The sequence below is a fragment of the Vigna umbellata genome, chromosome 8, assembly GCF_029865625.1.
Source record: "Vigna umbellata cultivar VRB3 chromosome 8, Vumbellata_1.0, whole genome shotgun sequence".
In the NCBI taxonomy this organism is placed as follows: Eukaryota; Viridiplantae; Streptophyta; class Magnoliopsida; order Fabales; family Fabaceae; genus Vigna; species Vigna umbellata.
The window spans coordinates 6769863-6788965 of NC_142172.1; the positions used below are offsets into that span (position 1 = coordinate 6769863).

At 34.1% G+C, this 19103-nt stretch overlaps 1 protein-coding gene across 1 annotated transcript; it reads right to left on the reverse strand.

The window, feature by feature from the left end:
• Positions 1 to 10578: 10578 nt before the first annotated feature.
• On the reverse strand, positions 10579 to 15106 carry LOC124842230 (polyadenylate-binding protein 7-like). The gene is made up of 9 exons (XM_047318674.2): positions 14681 to 15106; positions 13303 to 13421; positions 13008 to 13201; positions 12524 to 12783; positions 12317 to 12423; positions 12047 to 12236; positions 11388 to 11668; positions 11040 to 11184; positions 10579 to 10925 (listed from the first exon to the last, which is right to left on the reverse strand). Exons 1-9 carry the CDS (start codon positions 14874 to 14876, stop codon positions 10921 to 10923), a joined length of 1497 nt encoding a protein of 498 aa, XP_047174630.1. The 5' UTR covers positions 14877 to 15106; the 3' UTR covers positions 10579 to 10920.
• Positions 15107 to 19103: the final 3997 nt, after the last annotated feature.

Genomic DNA, 19103 nt, shown 5'->3' on the forward strand with positions numbered 1-19103 from the left:
CATAAATCAACTTCTTAAAAGCATAAATCAATCCAATGTAATCATAAATCAATTTGAAACATAAATCAATCTAATGTACAAAGTTAAACTAATAGTAATCTACAAAAGCATAAAACAACTTAGAAGCATAAACTTAGAATTTATTATATCCTAATATCTACTACATACTATTATATAATTGAATTACATATTTAGCTAGTGCTTTCCTCACGAATTTAAGTGTCTTATCTAGAATTGGAGCAGTCACATTGAATCTCTGCATAAAACACAATGATTTCAATTAGTGTATATGAAATCTAAACTATAGAGAAAATAAAATTCAAACCTAAATATTACCGTGTGTCATCCACTGGTGTAATGTGCACGAATAGTGGTCATCATCCAAAACATGACGTAGTAACCACATTCATATGATAAAGAAAGTTGCTTTAGCATACATTTAAAGAAAGTTGCAAGGGAACTATTAAAAACAATTTCTTTAGCATACATTTATATAACAAAGAAAGTTGAAACATTGAGGTTCTTACCAATCTACTACATGTCTAAGAGGGCTGGGAGGAGACTTGTGCAATGAACAAAACCAGACAGCAGTGTTCTCCGGTATGGAGATTATAAGTAGCTGCCAATGACGTCTGAAATTGGTAATAACTTAATTGTCATATACCAAAATTAATAAATGAAACTTTAAAGTTAACAAACTTCACCTATCCAAGTATATAAGGGAGAAAATATATCTCCTTCCCCATTGCAACGCAGCTGGTGATGTATGTTTGGATATCATCAAATTTATTTCTTTCATGTGTCATAGAGGGGTCAATGAACCCATATACATCATTCAACCCCTTCTTGTTACTGACATCAAACCTATACCTGAAATGAAGAAATGTTGTGATATAAGTAACTTGATAAGAAAGAATTATATAAAAAAATTCTCATAAACTTACATCATCCACTGCTGAATGAGTGTAATATTAATTTCTTCTCTCCCCGACGCAAGCTCCCTAACATCTTACTGATGCAAGTATAATGGCATCTGAGGTTCTCTTCCAAATGTAGTAGAATCCCACTGTACAATCATCGACACATATGAAATGATGTTAGCAAGCTCGTTTAACGCACTAAGAGGGTCGTCCTCAAATAAATGAGTCTTATTTGGTGTAGGACTTCCCTATTGACCTGTCTGTTGTTACATGAAAAAATTATTATGTTATGACGTCAATAAGAAGTAAATATTAAAATTGAGAAGTATATAGTAGGAGTGTTTACCGGGGGGTCAGATACATCACCAACCAAATGTCTAGGCCAGGAGACGAAGGACTTAAATGCCTCTTGCACAGTGAAAAACTCATATGTAGGCACACGAAGAACGACATCTGTACGACAACTTCATCCACCGTGACTTTGACCTCATCTTCTGCTAGTTGTACACCACGCACTACAGTGGTTGTCTCATAGATTGTGCCACGAGCCACTAGCATGGTCCTGATATCAGAGAGAATATATAACTGACATGGACGAGTGTCGTCCATGTCGTCCTCTAGGGCACCAGCAGTTGAGCAACTTCCTTTGCCGCTTCTACCTGTCAAATTAAATGTTAGGTTATACAAAAAGTAAATTAATAAACAAAAATGATTATTAAGTTTACCTATAGGGGGCACAACATGTTCCGCTACAGGAGATAGCGGAGGAAGATTGCCATAATCCTCAGAACGCTGCTAGAACTGGTGCACAACCATTTCAGCAACTTCATCATACAACTCTGTCTAGACCTTCTTTGTGATCTCATGTGTCATCTCTTTTCTGATGTCCTCATTCATGTTTTCGTATGAATATGGACGCGAGGAAGACCCAAAGAACTGTCGTATGCCTATGCCAGTCCCAGCAGCACGCACCCGTCCTGGGTGCTCAGGTCGTTCAATAACTGTGGCAATAATATCCTAACGACCTTCCTGTGTGAATTGACCTTGGAAGCTCTACTCAACCAAGGAGTCCTGTAACATAACAAAACTTCAAAATCATTTGAAAGATCTATGTAATATATATAACCAAAATGTTGTAAAAATATGAGAAATGACATCTTACAATTCTTTCAGATATCTCTCTCGCAAAGTCGGAAGTGTAGGAGCATGATGGTCTTATACGGGCTAACTTCCACTTCTCATGCCGAGATGGTGGTGAGGGAGGAGGAGGAGGTTCACCATCCTCAGAAAGTGGAAGTCTACAATCTGACTTCTGCTTCATTATTTTTTCCTCAAGCTTCATATATCCACCACGAGACAGTAGGTGTGGATTTTTATTCAGAACACTTATTCTGTGCTTTTGACCTTTTTTCCTGTGACAAAATGAAACAAATGTCATAAAAAAGAATTATGGATAATGAATTGAATGATTTTACCTACACTTACCTGCCACGTCTCGGATGAACGTAGCTCTACAAACTGACGTCATGTTTCTTCGTCAATTACTGAATATTTGGAACATGGAGTTTCATTACTTTTTGGTCCAAATATATATTTGGACGTCAATTTTGTCTTAAACCCTCGAAATCTTTCTGCAATTGCAGATAAACACCTATTCTTTAAGCTCTCGACATTTGGGATATCAAATTTCATCTGCAATAAAGAAAGTAATAACCTTATATCAATATAATTAAACTAGAATTTGGAGCAATATTGATTAACTAACCAATAGATCTTGTCAGATAAGATTTTGATCAACCTCAGATACATGGTCAAAGGATGGAGTAAGTATAGAGATTTGATCACGTGCTAGTACTCCAAGGTAAGACCTAAATTCATTTGCATTTGGCCCATATGCTAAGCCAGCGACCACGTCAATAATGACAGGCGTCCTCTCACCTGCATTTCTTCTAAGTTGAAGTTGTCTACACCTTGTCACTCCTCTAGTGGGTCTAGAAGTGGGGACTTCATCCCCAAACGAATGTGGTGCCTCAGCCATATATCTGTCAAAATAAATAAGATGAAAGATTAATAAAAGACTTATAAAATAACAAACAGATTAATAAAAGATTAACAAAAGCCATAAATTTTTACATAAACATGAAATTCATACATAATCATATGGATTGATCATATGTATATTCCCTCATTGTGATCTTCCTGAATTGCTTGTATATCATCAATTAGAGGGTCGTCATCCAAATTTATTGTCGTTTTAAATGGATGGTTGTCAGCAATATGAAGATTACTTAGATTTTCTTCTTTATCTTCAATTTATCTTTTTCCTTGAAGAGCAACATACCAATGGTCAGACGCAAGATCTTTGACATAAAAAACCTGGCTTGCTTGATATGCCATGATAAATTGTTCCTTTCCATAACCAACCTTTCGAAAATCAACAAGTGTCATAACAGATTCATCTATTTTGACACCACTCTTATTGTCGACCCACTTACATTTGAAGAGTGCAATGGAAAACTTAGTGTAACCAACCTCCCATATCTCTTCAATTCTACCATAATATATCATGGTTCCAATTACAGGATTTTGATCTTTGGATGTGGAAAATTATAGCGACTCAGCTTCTAGACTGACGCCACTATTTTGTATTGTGCTTTTATCATCCAAAGTCTTTGTATAGAATGTGCAATTATTAATTTCATAGCCTGTACAACATACAACATCAAACTTCAAACCATTTGCTAGCCATAACAAAGTCTTAGAAGACCATGATTCTTTCAAAACTTCAGATTTGAACCAGGATAAGAATGTTCTGTTATGCTCCATCAACTGTCATTTCTCTGATTGTCTTGGATACTTGTCCTTTACAACGACTTTGTGTGCTTCCAAAAATGGAATCACTTCATTTCTGTTGTTTAATATGTACATATGTGCTTGCATCAAATATTCACGACTTTTCGTCACCACATTTACACCTCAGATACTTTTACTTGTAGAACATATATTCAACCATGATGTTCGAGGGACTCCTATCGGATTTGCTTTAGTCATATAATTAGAGCAAAACTCGATACTTTCTTCAGCAATATATCTTTCAATCATTGAACCTTCTAGATGATATTGATTTTTTGACGTACCCTTTCAAAATCTTCATATAACGCTCAATAGGGTACATTCATCTTAAGTATACTGGTCCACACAACTTTATTTCTCTGACCAAATGAACAAGTAAATGCACCATGATGTCAAAAAAGGGTGGAGGGAAAAACATTTCTAGCTGACACAAGATGATGATAATTTAACTTTGAAGTTCATCTAACTTTGTAGGATCGATGACTTTACTACAAATTGATGAGAAAAATGAGCACAATCAAGTTATGGTCTGCCTAACTTTTTTGGGCAAAATTCCACGAAATGCCACCGGTAACAATTGTTGCATTAAGACGTGGCAATCGTGAGACTTGATTCCAACAAGCTTTAAGTCCTAGATTGACACTAAGCTCTTGATATTTGAAGAGTATCCTTGTGGTACCTTGATACTCTTTAAACAAAGACAAAAACTTATCTTCTCTTGTCTGAACATTGTGTAACATGTAGGGGGAAAATAAGTACGCTTACCAATCTCTCTTGGGGCCAACTCTTCTTGGATCTTCATGTTAACCAAATCCAAACGCGCATTCACTCCATCTTTTATTTTTCCCTGGATGTTTAGTAGTGTATCAATCAAGCTATCAAAAACATTTTTCTCTACATGCATGACATCTATGCAATGTCTAACATCTAAATTTGACCAGTATGGAAGATCAAAGAATATTGATTTCTTCTTCAGAGGGGTCGTTACAGAAGACTTCTTGGATGTTTTCCCAAATACATGATGTACTCTATTAACTTTTTCAAGAACTTCAAGTCTAGTAAGTGGAGTGGGTGCATTGTCTTTCTCTTGTTCTCCATTGAATGCTTTCTTTAACCTTCGATATGGATTATTAGATTGTAAAAATCGCCGATGAAGCATATACGTTGTCTTCCTTCCGTGTTTTCTTCACATATAGGACATGCTTTATGACCCTTCACACTGTATCCCGACAAATTACCATAAGTTGGGAAGTCATTAATGGTGAAAAATAACATGGCATGCATCATGAAAGTTTCTGAAGCAAAGGCATCAAATATTTCAACCTCATCAACCCACAACAACTTCAAGTCTTCAACTAGTGGCCTGAGATAAACATCTATGTCATTTTCAGGCTGCTTTGGACCAGATATCAACATTGACAACATCATGTACTTTCTTTTCATGCACAATCCAGTAGATAAGTTGTAAATTATCAGTATAACGGGCCAACAACTGTGATTGGTACTTAAATTACCAAATGGGTTCATTCCATCAGTAGCTAAGCCAAACCTAAGATTTCTACATTCTTCACCAAATTGGGGGAATTCTTGATCAATATTTTTTCATTGCTTTGAATTAGCTGGATGACGAAGCAGCCCATCAGTTGTTCTCTCATCTGCATGCCATCTTAGGTTTTTAGCGTCTTTGGGATTCACGAACAAACGCTTAAGTCTGGCCATGAGTGGAATGTACCAAACTACTTTCAAAGCAAGAACCATTCTTTTCTGTGTGATCACTATCTTCACCATTGTTTTTTGACTTGTATTGTGATAACACACATTTTGGACACTTTATCTAAACTTCACTCTCATTCCTATATAATATGCAATCATTCGGACATGCATGTATCCGTTTATACTCCATACCCATCGGATAAAGAATTTTTTTTGCATCATAATTACGAGTGGGTAATGTATTTCCATCTAGCAGCATTTCATCAACAACGACAACAATTCTGTAAAACTCTTATCAGTCCATCCATTTCTCACCTTTAAATTCATGAGCCTTAACATAAATCGACATACAAAGGAGTCTCTGCATCAGTGGACATCGTTGCATACACATGCGCTTGGGCAAAAGCTTCTGCGCCAACATCGCGGATCATGTCCTCTAAGTTGTCTTCTTCTGGTCGATCTTCCATATCCATGGAGGAATCATATACATTTGTAGTTGGAGAGACAGTTGGAAAGTCTGTTAATTCGTCGTGCCATATTCATGTTGTATAACTTCGTACGAAACCATCACAGATAAGATGTTCCCTAATATCAGTTGTGTTCAACTTCCTCCCATTCAAACAGTTCACATAGGGACATCTAAACTTGACTTCATCATCACCACTTGTACTCGCATTACGTTGCGCAAACTCTATAAATTCTTCTACCCCTCTCTCGTACTCAGTGTTGATGCATGGTAAATTAATCCACCCTCAATCCGTACGCATGTTTACTGAAATTGTTTACACAATTTCAATAATCTTGAATCATCACTTTGATCGTGTTTGTATTCAAGGTGTGACCCTATCCCATTCAAGAAGATTCACTTTTTTTAGTTTATTAAACATATAAATTTTTTAAACAACATATCTAAAATTTCACGAAATTTTGTCAGCATTTCGCATTGGTCTTCAGGTTACACGAAATGAAAGTGATTATAAATCACAATCAAATATGCACCTGAAGATCAATGCAAAACACAACTGCAAAATTTCATGAAATTTATGACATGTATTAATAAACTATGAAAAAATTATTACTCTTCTTAAACTGTTCAACCGGACAATTCAAGATTCAATACTTGTTTATTACCATCTCCTATATTCATTTGTAAATAGTACATTTGTTCAAAAAATCTAGAGATAGTAAATAATTTTTGTATTGAATCTCAAATGGAAAACTAAGGCTAATTGTAAACAACAATATATATTCAAGCAAACAAATAATTACAGTATTGCTACCGCGTTTTGATACGCTTCAGTTTTAATGAAACCGAAGCGTAATGTGCGAGTTTGAATCTCCTTTTTTTTATTAGTGAGTAAATCATTTGTTGGACGAAAAACTTATTATGAGAATTTAGTGAGTTGGGTCGAGCCTAACTACTCAGGAAACTCTATATTTGTTAGGTTAATTTTTATATTTTTCTTCTAACACTCATTCGTTAGGCGACCACTCAACTAATTATGGATTGTTGTTTTATTTGATCCGATCTCTCTCAGATTTTCTTAGAAGACTATAAATACACCTTATATATTTATATGTTTGTTTATATTTATTATCAAATATGTAATAATATAATTAATAGTATATGCTAATTACAATGGTTACTTTTTTTTATATGAAATTACATAAATAACGATAATATAAAATAATAAAAATTTATATGATTATATCGATTTTTCTTTTACTTTATCCCTAGATATGATTATTGCTTTTCTCAATAATTAATGCACCTATAAGAATTTTCTAATTTGTAAGTTCTCTTTTCATATCTTAGTCCGTCAATTTACTTAAGTTTTTTCCCATGATTTAAATCTCTCATCTATCATACTATATACATTTCAGTCATTATTGTTAATACTATTAATTGTGATTATTAGCTTACGGTCATAAAATTTTGGGATACATATATGAAAAGATACTCTTGGCTTCACTTGAATTCAGGATCCTACATTGTAATAATTGCATAACATTTTGGTCTCTTCCATCCGCTGCAATCACTTCCTAACTTTCATCTCAACTTTCTAAACATCTACATAACATCTTTAATTGTCTTAATGCTAAAATACTAACAAATCATATTATAAATTGCATTACCCCATTTAAATAGTAAAATTCTCATCTCTTTTACTCTCTTGATAATGTGCACTTTTGTTCCAAAAAAAATGCACCACGTAGACATTCCTTTCTTCATTCAAACCAATATCAATCACCACAGACAAATAAAAATGTAAAGGGTTTTAAAAACCTACCGTGGCGGCAAAGGACGGCAGCAAAGGCAGCGGAGTGGCGGTGCGGAGCGGCGGGAACGATGGCGGAAGCAACGCTTGGAGAGAATACTCTTGTAGTTCGCGCGAGAAATAGAGCCACCCAACTTGGACAACGCTTCACCGGAGACAATGGAGGCGAAGGAGGGGGACGAACTGTGGCGGCACAGCGGTCGATGCACGGAGAAGACAACAATGGCCAACCCGCGAGAGAAATCGAAACAGAGACCTTGTTGCGTGACAGAAATGGAGAACGCCTCAGGAGCACTTCGCGTTTGGTGGTGCAGGTTCGCCTAGTTGCAGCAGTTCGCGTTTGGTGGTCGCTCTGGTCGAAGAGAAAGAAAGGGGAGGTCGCTCTGGTCGAAGAAGAAATGTAAACCCTTTTTTACGATTCTGTAAAATAAACCAAAGAGATATTACCTCGGTTTCACGAATAACTGAGGCAGTACGCAAGCTACTAAAGTGGTTCAACAAAACCCGATGCCTAAACAGCTTAAAAAAAATTCAAAATAAACCTATATGCTTTGGTTGGCTTCCAAACCGAGGTAGTAGCCCATTTCGACACCGGTTCTAGAAAAACGAAGCAGTCTATGTGGACAGATGAAAAGCCTGAATACACAGACTTTTATGCTTCGGTTGGCTTGCAAACCAAGGTAGTATCCAGTTTAGGCACCGGTTCTGTGAAGAACCGAAGCGGTATCCCCATCACGAAAAGGTAGCCAGTCTGACTTGTAGAGTGGAAGAGAGTTTTATGGCTTGGGTGGCTGAGATAACCGAGGTAGTATCACGTTTTGGCACCGATTCCTTAGTAACCGAAGCATATAAGTTCCCGTTAATTACAAAAACGCCACCGCGTTTTAATATGCTTCGGGTTTTCCAAAACCGAAGCGTATTGGGTGCGTTAAAAAGTTATTTTTTTACTAGTGTTTAGAACTCAGTTTTAAGTGTGTTTTTTAGGTTGGGCAAGTTGATGGACATAGGGGCCGAGTTGTTTAAGGAAGTGGTTGAGATCTATGGTTGCATGATCGAGTTGTGTTATGTTGTGCAGAGTTGTGTTCTAGTGGTTGTGGAGTATGGACTTCAGGCTAAGCTATTTGGTAGTCTATGGGCTGGCTTTAGATGACTCTTGAATATTAATGGTGCATGTCTTGGTAGTTGTTTGGTTCCATGTTATGGAGGACGAGTCTACTCATTGTACTTAGTAAATCCTGAGCTTGGTGCTTTTGGTAGTGCAATGTGAGAAAGAGGTATTTTCAATCGTACGATGCGGGAAGGGGAATGGTGTTTTGTCCCGACTCTAACTTGTTTACTGAGTATAGTGCCTGGTGTGTGACACACCAACGTTTTTACTCCTAAGTCCTTGAGGAGCAGTGAAATAGGTCCTTTAGTCATGAGGTTGGGACGACTCGAAGCACCCTGTTTGAAAAAGCAAGTGTGTGAGGTTGGGTACAAGGGATAGACCAATGTCCTACATTTTGAGAATGGTAGTGGTGATGATGAATGTTTGGTTTAGTATGTTGTGTTTACTGTTATTCTTAAAAAGGATAAACTTAAAAATGAAAAAAAAATTAATATTGTAAATATTAGTTATTCTTTAACTATTTATTAAATGACCAAATAATTAGAAATTATGAAAAGATAAAATTAAAATAAAAAAATAGTATGAAAAAAAATAATACTTTAAATATAAATTATTACTTAATAGTAAATATGTTAAAAATAAATTAAAAAAACATTTTAATTTTGGTTAAAAGGTATCTAAGGATACACATTAAAAAGAAGTAATTATTTATTTATTCTAAAAATCAACTAATTTTCATCATAATTTTTAAGAAATGTTTATTATGGATTAAATTGATTAAGAAAAGAATTTACATTTTATACGTAACTGATATTTTAAAGATTGATAGGCACATTTCAACTTTCGGAAACTAGTGTTGCTTAAGAACTAAAATAATAATTTATCATCAAATGATGAAGTTGAAATATATTTTCATTGTTATGGTAAATCAATTTAAAAACAAATCAAATAGAGAAAAAAGGAAGTAAAATAATTCTTGAGAGAAATAATTTTTATATAATCGTGTAAACAATTTGTAATGTTAATAAATATGTATTATTTATAAATAATATTATTTTGAGAAACAGAAATAAAATACATTTTTCTAAATTTAACTTTATTAAATGATGAAGTAATTAAAAAAAAAGAGATGAAATTAAAAATAAAAATAAAATAGTATAAAAAAGTAATTAATACTTTAATTATAAGTTATTCTTTAGTAATTTTTCAAATGACCTATTAATTAAAAATTATAAAAGAATAAATTAAAAATGAAAAAAATAGTATTGAAAAAGAAATTAATATTTTAAATTTAAGTTATTCTTTAATAATAAATATACTGAAAATACATAATAATGGTTTATTGTGGGTAAAGATCAATTTGCTCAGTGATTTTTGGACAGGTAAAAGTCACGTAATTTTAGTGTTATCAAAACATATTCTATTCCCACCCAAAGTCACTGAATTCATTCTTGAATATGATTTAATGTGTTTTATTATTTTAATATATTAAAATATCTTTCAACATATTTAATCAGTATGTTTGAAAGCCTGAGTTAAATCACCACGAACATAAGCTCTAATAGTTTTAATCAATCTTAATTTATTAAAATAGAACGATTGTAAAAATAACTAAAATTTCTTTTTTAATGAATTAATATAGAAAAAATTTGCACCAGCGAATATAAAATCAAAACATAATGCTACACGAATTGCTAAAGGCGTATTGATGAAAGACATTATTTATTAACAAAAAAGTAAGATGAAAATTCATACAAGAATCCAAGATTATTCATGTAATCAAAATTCTAACAAAGTTTACCCCGAAAGATACCATCAGTTATTCACTATCAATACTATGACAAAGAAAGAAGAGTTCCCTTTCCGTTTATTTCTATTTTTTTTCTTTTGCTATGCAAAAATCATTTATCAGATATCTCAGTTATTGGAAGCTTCTACCACGTCATTTATCAGATATCATCTCAAGGTTGAAATCGTCAACAGAACACAACAACACGTCACTTACGCAGGAAGTGTCTCTCCATAAGCATTCCTGGAATCTTCGCAGCTAAGCTGTGCAAGATAACATAAATCATTGCAGTTAAGAATTACAAAATGCAAAAAACAAAGAGGTAGTGCATGGTGTCTTGAATTTCTGAAGAAATAGGTGAAGAAAAAGAAGCAAACCTGTCAGGTACTCTCTTGAGTCCATCGCCTGATAATAGTGTTGCAGTTGCGGGATATATACACCAGAGTGAGCTTTTCCCACTGAATTTGTATGCCCATTCATTCTTCCCCTATTTAGCCTATGATTCCTATTAGTGCTAGGAACCTGAAAATGAGAGAAATGAAATATAAATTTCATGTCTAAGACTCATTAGTTTGACAAATGATTTGCATAAAGGAATAAAAGTTAGAGATACCTTGTAATGATATAGCTATTAATTTTTTCCAAGTAAATATTTTTCCCAAAATAATATAAAAAGGTAAAAAAAACATTAATTTTTTAAAGTTCTTCTGTAAATTCGCACTCACAATAGGAACCTGTGATTGTTGAAATGATCTAGTAGGAAGCGTAAAGTCATTAGTCCTCCATCCTGGTCCCAATCCCAGAGGTTGATACAAAAGCCCAGATTGAAGCATATGTGAAGTAACATTTGGATAGAAGTAAGATGAAAAGCCACCAGGGATAACTGCAGCAGAAGATCCGTTCAATCGTGCTTGTTGTGGTGCATAGTGGAGCTTCAACTGTGTTTTCCTATCCTCTTTCCTCTGAGCGAAAGCAATATACAGTGGCTTACCATGGAACATGCATCCTGCAGCATGTAACAGCATTTTAAATAAGAGCATAAACAACGTAATAAAAGCAGTGTTTTCAAAAAATGGTTCTAAATGGAATACGTGTTCAAATTCATTGAAGTAACATGGATGTAAATTCTCGAGATCAGAGCTTTAATTAAATATTGGTATTGAAAGGAAAAAACAAAAGACAACATATAAATTATAACTGATCTTTCAATCCCCCAAACTAAGAAAAAAAGTTTGTAATCCTATAAATGTATATACAAATCTTGTGTCCTATTATTGAAATGTTATAGCAAGCACTTGTCCCCTGTTTCATACTATCTAGCTAAAAACAGAACATGGTCGCATTCAATCCTATGACCTTACAATAATACATCGGCAAAACTCACCATAAAAAGTGCTCACAGCTTTATTAGCCTCCTCAGGGTTGGAGAAGCAGACAAAACCAAACCCCTTGCTTATCCCTTTTTCACTTCGCATAACTTTTACAGAAGTTATTCTGCCACATGAACTAAACAGATTTCGTAGTTCTTTTTCACTAACAGCGTCATCAATGTTCTTCACATAAAGGTTAGAGCCCTGGAAGTTAAATGAAGACATTGTCAGAAGAAAAAAAAGGAATTCACAAGTTAAACGTAAGAGAAAGGGCATGGAATTACCTTTGATTTCAGTATTTGCTCCTTGCGTTTTTCCTCAAATTGATTATGCAAGATCTGCTCACGTTCAGCCTTCTTCTGTGCCCTAGCAACATAAAGATTCTTTGAACCTACATATGACAAATCAAAAGACAGATATGAATTAATATCAAAAAAGGAAATTTTGTGAATAAACACCACTTGTATACATTGAAAGGGTAAAAATACTACCAAATTGCGATCCATTCATTGCTTCCATCGCCTTTCTAGCATCATCTGGTCTATCATAGTTAACAAATGCAAAACCCTTGGATAGCCCATTGTCATCCTTTGCAATAGCCAAGCTAATAATTTTTCCAAAAGTGGAGAACTTTTCCTGAAGAAGTGCTTCCGTAATATCCGAATCCAAGTTTTTAATGTACAAATTTGTATACTTGGAATCATTACCAGGCACAATGCGGTCACCTTTTCTGACAAACTTCCCAACATATCTATTAGAAAATTAGACTCAGATTAATATTTATCTTAGGCAAATATCTGTACAGAAAGCGGATAAAGCATAGCGTGGTGCATAAAAAACTAGTTAAGGAATCAATAATGAAAATGTTATCGAAAAATAAGTTGGAAATCAAAGCGTGGTGCATCAATAACAAGTTCTAGTAGAGCTCCCACTTTAACTAGCATTTGCCCTGAAATAATGAAGAGCTTTACATACATCTGCTTGTCTCTCACAGTAGAGCCATTCAGGTTCTCAATGGCACTATTTGCAGATTCCTCTGACTCAAATTGAACAAAGCCATACCCTTTGCTCTTCCCATCGTCATACACGACTACTTTGCTGGACAAAACATTCCCATATTTTTGAAATAAATCATGTAGCACCGCATTATCTATTGATTCTGCCAAGTTCTGCCATGGTATTGAACAACAGAAACTTTCCATTAGAATTCACTTCAAGCAATAATGAACCAGAAATGAATTAACTATTCATACCAAAGCTGTAGATATACCTTAACAAACACATTCCCTCTGCCACTTTTCCTTGCATTAGGATCGCGATGTGACCACATGACCCTCATCACTTTTCCAAAGAGATAAGAATTATTTTTAACCTTGATAGCTCGAATTGCTACACAATAAGCATACCAAGGTTAATGGAATCAGACTACGTCAACAGGTATAAACATGCCAAGAGCAACAATAACCCCAGAAAGCACATTCTTTACTCTTTTCAGAAAGCACAAATACAACTAATAAAGTGAAATTGAAGTAAGCACTGTTGCTTCCACGTGAACAAACTAATTTAGGAAATTGAGTTAGTAAGAACCTTGTCTTAAACCGTCAAAGATAGCAATCAATACGCTCTAACTTTTTCAAAGAGAACATCTTGCAGTTAATGAAAAAATTACAATTACAAATTTCAAGCCACACAGTATAACACAATTGGGTCAGAAAAGTTTAAGCAAGAGCACAGCCCGAAATCAAAAATACTTCCACAAACTTAAAATCCTTTAAAACATGTCTTTAATCTTTTTTTCACAAAGAAAACTGATTAAAATTACAATGAACAAATCATAAGCACTACAGTTTAATTAAACTCACTTGTGTATATAACTTTTTAACAACTACGTACTTTAAAACCCAAGAGATTACCATTAAAACTAAAAATATGCTAGGCAACCAGAGATCATTTCCCGGAATTTATCAAATCATAGTTTAGTGTGTATTGTCTGAATTCTAGGCAAATTTTCTCGACACATAAAATAAAACCGAAAAAAGCTAGTTTCCCTGCAATCATCGACATTGCAGGAAATCGCAGATAAATAACCACAATTGCAGTTGCTATGCAGCCATAGATAGCCCAAGAGCCTAGACGCTACGACCAAAATTGCATTCGCTGACCACTTTATAAAAAAATAGTTTTTACCTCCATTCCCACACGATAAACACGCAAGAGTCTTCCAAGATTAGCGTTTCTTTACAAAAACAACAATAGTATCAACTTACCCTCTGAAGGCCAAATCTCAAATATCAAACTACGTACGAAGAAATGAAATACCCTAGAAAACAAAACACTAATTCGAACTAGCAATATTTGTACATCATTCCTTTACCACGTTATCGCCATCGATAAATAAAAATCCATGTAACTAGCAATTTCCAAGATCTCTCTCTTGAAAACCTAAAACAAAACACCAATTCAAACTACCATGACACGTTAGTGTAAAGATAAATTAAAAAGAAAAATCTCTCTCAAAACGCAAAGACGAACAAGAACAATCAAAGAAACGATAAAGAAAACCGCAGAAATTCAATGTATCTAAGCAATTGTTAGTCGTGAATGTTACTATATATGAATATCTCAGAGAGATAGAGAGAGAGAGATACCGTCTTGCTGAGACATAAAGTTGACGTAACCGTAACGGAGCGACGTCCTCGTCATGGAATCCCTGCAGACGCGAACAGAAGAGAGGCTTTCGAATTCCCGGAAGGCTTGGAATAGTTGGGTGTCGGTGACGTCAGGGTGAAGATCTCCAACGTAAAGTGAAGCCTGCGTGGCGGCGACCGTCGCGGGAACGGCCATTGTTGGATCGAAGAACGAGGGAGCGGTAAAGAACGGAAGATCGAAAAGGTGGTCACTAAAACCCTTCCTCGAACGACGGCGTTTTCTTTGAGAATCTTGACAACAGACTGAGAGTGCGTAAACGCAGAGAGAGAGAGAGAGAGAGAGAGAGAGAGAGAGAGAGAGAGAGAGAGAGAGAGAGAGAAAGACAGAGAGGAGGTGGTGCGACTGTGTGACTCAGTGAGTGTGAGGATCTTGCATGCAAGCAGACGCAGGAGGATCGACCGTTCAGTATTAATAGGTGAACGAATATGGAATTATGATCACGCGCTTTGCTAGTGCGTCACTGCACATCGATTTTATTGTTTTACGTAAGTGTAATTTTTTTATAATTATTTATACAAGAAAAAAATGTCAAAAAGTGTATAAAATATGATAATAATGTAAAAGAGATAAGAGAATGTTTTATGAAAGGTACATCATAAATATTATTCTATTTTGTTCTGTGTAGAAAGTTCCAAATTCAGTTATGTTTTCACTTTTAATGAAGCATTTATTTGCTTTTAATATGTCCTCAAACTAATTATTCATGGAAAGAGTGAGACTATTTTATTAAGTTTATTTTAAAAAAAATTATATTTATTATAATTTGAATTACTTTAAAATTATTCTTATATATATATATATATATATATATATATATATATATATATATATATATATTTGAAGGTTTGAAATTTTTTGTTTTACTCATTTGCCATTTTACATAGTTCAAGGTCACGTTGATTATTTGTTTATTAATTATACTTAAGAATGAAAAAATAAATTCTCCGGTATAAATATGTGTGGGTGGAATTAGTTAGACATTTCATATGGTTACTTAAAGGCAAGAAATACAGATAATTTTTTTGTCATTAATGGTATGCTTCAATATTAATAATTATATACATAATAATATTCTCAATAAAAATTGTTTAGTGGGAATTGAATTTATTATAATACCTTTATACCAATTATTAAATTTAGTATTTATTGTTAAATAAAAAATAATAGATAATAGTTAAGATGTAACTTTTTCTTTTTAAGAATATAGTTGTCTAAATTTTATTATTTGATTATAATTTGGCTTACCACGGAACAATTAATATAGCAAGAAAAATAAATTACATTCAAATTCTTTAATGTCCAAAATTTACTATGAAACGACATAAAAAGGTAACTAAGCTAATATTTTAAATTAAATACTTATATTTATACATATTAATCGTTACATAAAGTTAATGAACTAATTTCTTCTTAAGCTTTTAAAGTGGAAAGTGAACGTGAACAAGAACAATATGAGACTAAATAATATATTAGGAGAAGCTATTGATCACAAGTTTTTTTAACAATTCATTAAAATTTAACTAATATTATCATGAATGAAGTTGTTAAAGTGATTTGATGGAGAAAACAACACTGCTATAGTCTGATTTGATTTGATTTAATTATGTATTTTTATTTAAACTTATCAATTACGATAATTTTAGATTTATTTAAACTTATGTTTTGAGGACTATTTTATTTACATGTATATACTGGTTTTATTCACTCTTTATTGTCTTTTTATATTTAAAAGTGTTGGAAAACAATCGACTTGTAAGGAAGATAGACTCTAACCATAGTTATATATCATGTTAAAAAGTGGACTTTAAGTCAAATTCAATCCTACAAAATCGACTTGTGTAAGATAAAGTTTGCACTCGCTTATATATTATAAATTGGTCTTATCTTGAGTAGATGTGAAACTTTCAACAAAAAGAACAAAAAATATTAAAACTAAAACTTAAAAAGTCAATTTTTTATTATTTGTATACTTATGTAAAATTCTATTTTACCACTTTTTTTTGGCACTTGCTTTAATTTATATTTATTATTGTTTATGTACGGTGGTTCTCGGATTCAAGGTTTATTTTCTTCAACATTTGTATTATGTGTGGTCTCATATAATTAAACAAAATAAGGAATACATTCTCTTAAAAGAAAAATGTAGAGACGAAGATTCTTGAAAAATTGTTTATTGTTAATCTTGATCTTCATTTTGTTATAAAACTTAAGTATATATATATATATATATATATATATATATATATATATATATATATTATAAAATTCTCTCCTTTGTTTTGGATGAGTTTAGGTTGATCAAGCTCATGTCAGTCGAGCTCACGTCGACCGAGCTCGTGTGGTGGAGTTCAAGTGGCTAAGCTTGTGTAGCCGAGCTTGTGTGACTGAGCATGGTGTGTGACTGGTTTTGTTGGTCGCTCCAACAAACTTGTAGGTCAAGCCTTTCTTTTGCAAGACACGAGATTTCTTTTATACTTCGTGTGTGTTGAACGGTATCGTCAAACCATAAGGTGTAGGATTCTTCTACATGTCATGGACCTTAGGTCGATCTCATATCTCATCCCCACTCTATAAATAAAGCAGTTGTGGTCATTCCAAATACACGAAACATATTTGATGAGCTCTCTCCTTCACATTGAAACGTTTAACTAGCTCTCTCTCGCACAATAAACATCATGAGATCTCTCTTTCACTATTCAACATCTTAAGCTCTTCCTCTCATGAATCACCTTCACTAGCTCTCTTTTTCATACAGAATACATGTAGATTTTGTTCCCTCTCGTCTCTGCTCTCCCTCTTCTTCATTATTCTCAAATATCCTTGGTTTATTTACTTTTAAAAAAGATTGCTTGCTAGTTCAGTTATCACCAATTTTTTTACGCAACACACCAAGGATATGTCCTTGAGGACAATGGATTTACACCCATCAGGAAATTATCGTTCATGATTTTTGCTAGCATTTTACAATACATTTTTCTTCCTTTATAGTATTGCATTAGATGCACGTGCAAGACCTATGAGATACTTAAGAGGTTCCACTAGTGCAGGAAGGGGAAATTGCATCGGTTAATTTTGCTTATAGGCATCGGTTCTGCAGCCGAGGCATATACGAACGAGGTAAAAAGGAGGTGGCTTTATGCCTCGGTTCTGAACCGGGTTAAAACGATATCGGATTATGCCTCGGTTCTTAGATAACTGAGGCAATAACTTGTTTTTTTTTCGGAGTCCACTTCTCCCTCTTCCTTGCACAGTCCACTTCTCCCTCTTCCTTGCACAGTCCACTTTTCCCTCTTCCTTGCACAGTCCACATTCCACAGTCCACAGTTCAAGCAAAACAAAACAGACCACGGTCCAAGCAAAAGGGTTATTGAATTTTCCTTCCCTTTCACAGAACCAGATCTCAAAAATACAGAACCAAATATCAGAAGCAAATCTCAGAAGCAAGCACTCCAACAGCAACTACACTAGCCTAACAAACAAAAACAGAGAGGCTCCTGTAAGGCCAAACCATAACAAAGAGAAGAAAAGATGAAGGTTGATGCCTCCCCTTCTCGCAGAAACGCCACCGCTGCAGGACGCCCTTGCCGCGACCTTGCCGCCACCTCGCTACTGTCTCGCCGCGGCTTCGCCGTCATCTCGCCGCGGCCTCGCTGCGGCCTCGCTGCGGTCTCGCCGCGGCCTCGCTGCCGTCTCGCCGCGGCCTCGTTGTCGTCTCGCCGCGGCCTCGCTGCCGTCTCGCTTTGACCTAGCCTCCACCTCGCCTACACAGAAACTATCGCGATTCANTGAATGATCACCAATAATCGATTATCCTAGTTGATAATTGATTACATTAAGTTTTCCTAAAAAAACATATACATTCGCAAATAATTAATTATCAAGTTTGATCTGAAGTGTTTGTGTTACACAAGCTTTTTTTGTTGCGGAAATAATCAATTATCCTAGATAGATAATCGATTATCCTTAATATTTGGGTAAAATACATGAAATAATAATCGACTATCGTAAATGATAATCGATTAACACACTTTACTATGTAACTTTAACTTAAAGTCTTGTCGTTACAATGGTCATAAACGTCTAGAAATTGGTAGATTCCCTTTAAAAGAGTCGTTAGGATTTGATTTATATATATATATATATATATATATATTATATATATAATATAATATATAATATATATATATATATATATAATATATATATATAATATATAATATATATATATATATATATATATATATATATATAATATATATATATATATATATATGCTCTATAATCGATTATTTCTATCTACAAACCAAATTATGAGCATTCTTGATACCTTGCCCTCCTTCCCTTTGTTTTTGTCTTTGGATT

What these genes read in the sequence shown, in the direction of transcription:
- LOC124842230 (XM_047318674.2), bottom strand. Translation starts at nt 14,876, where the DNA reads ATGGCCGTTCCCGCGACGGTCGCCGCCACGCAGGCTTCACTTTACGTT. An exon ending in ACTGTGAGAGACAAGCAGAT is followed by an intron (nt 12,784 to 13,007) that starts GTATGTAAAGCT and finishes ATTTTCTAATAG; the next exon opens with ATATGTTGGGAAGTTTGTCA. An exon ending in AATGAATGGATCGCAATTTG is followed by an intron (nt 12,424 to 12,523) that starts GTAGTATTTTTA and finishes TGTCATATGTAG; the next exon opens with GTTCAAAGAATCTTTATGTT.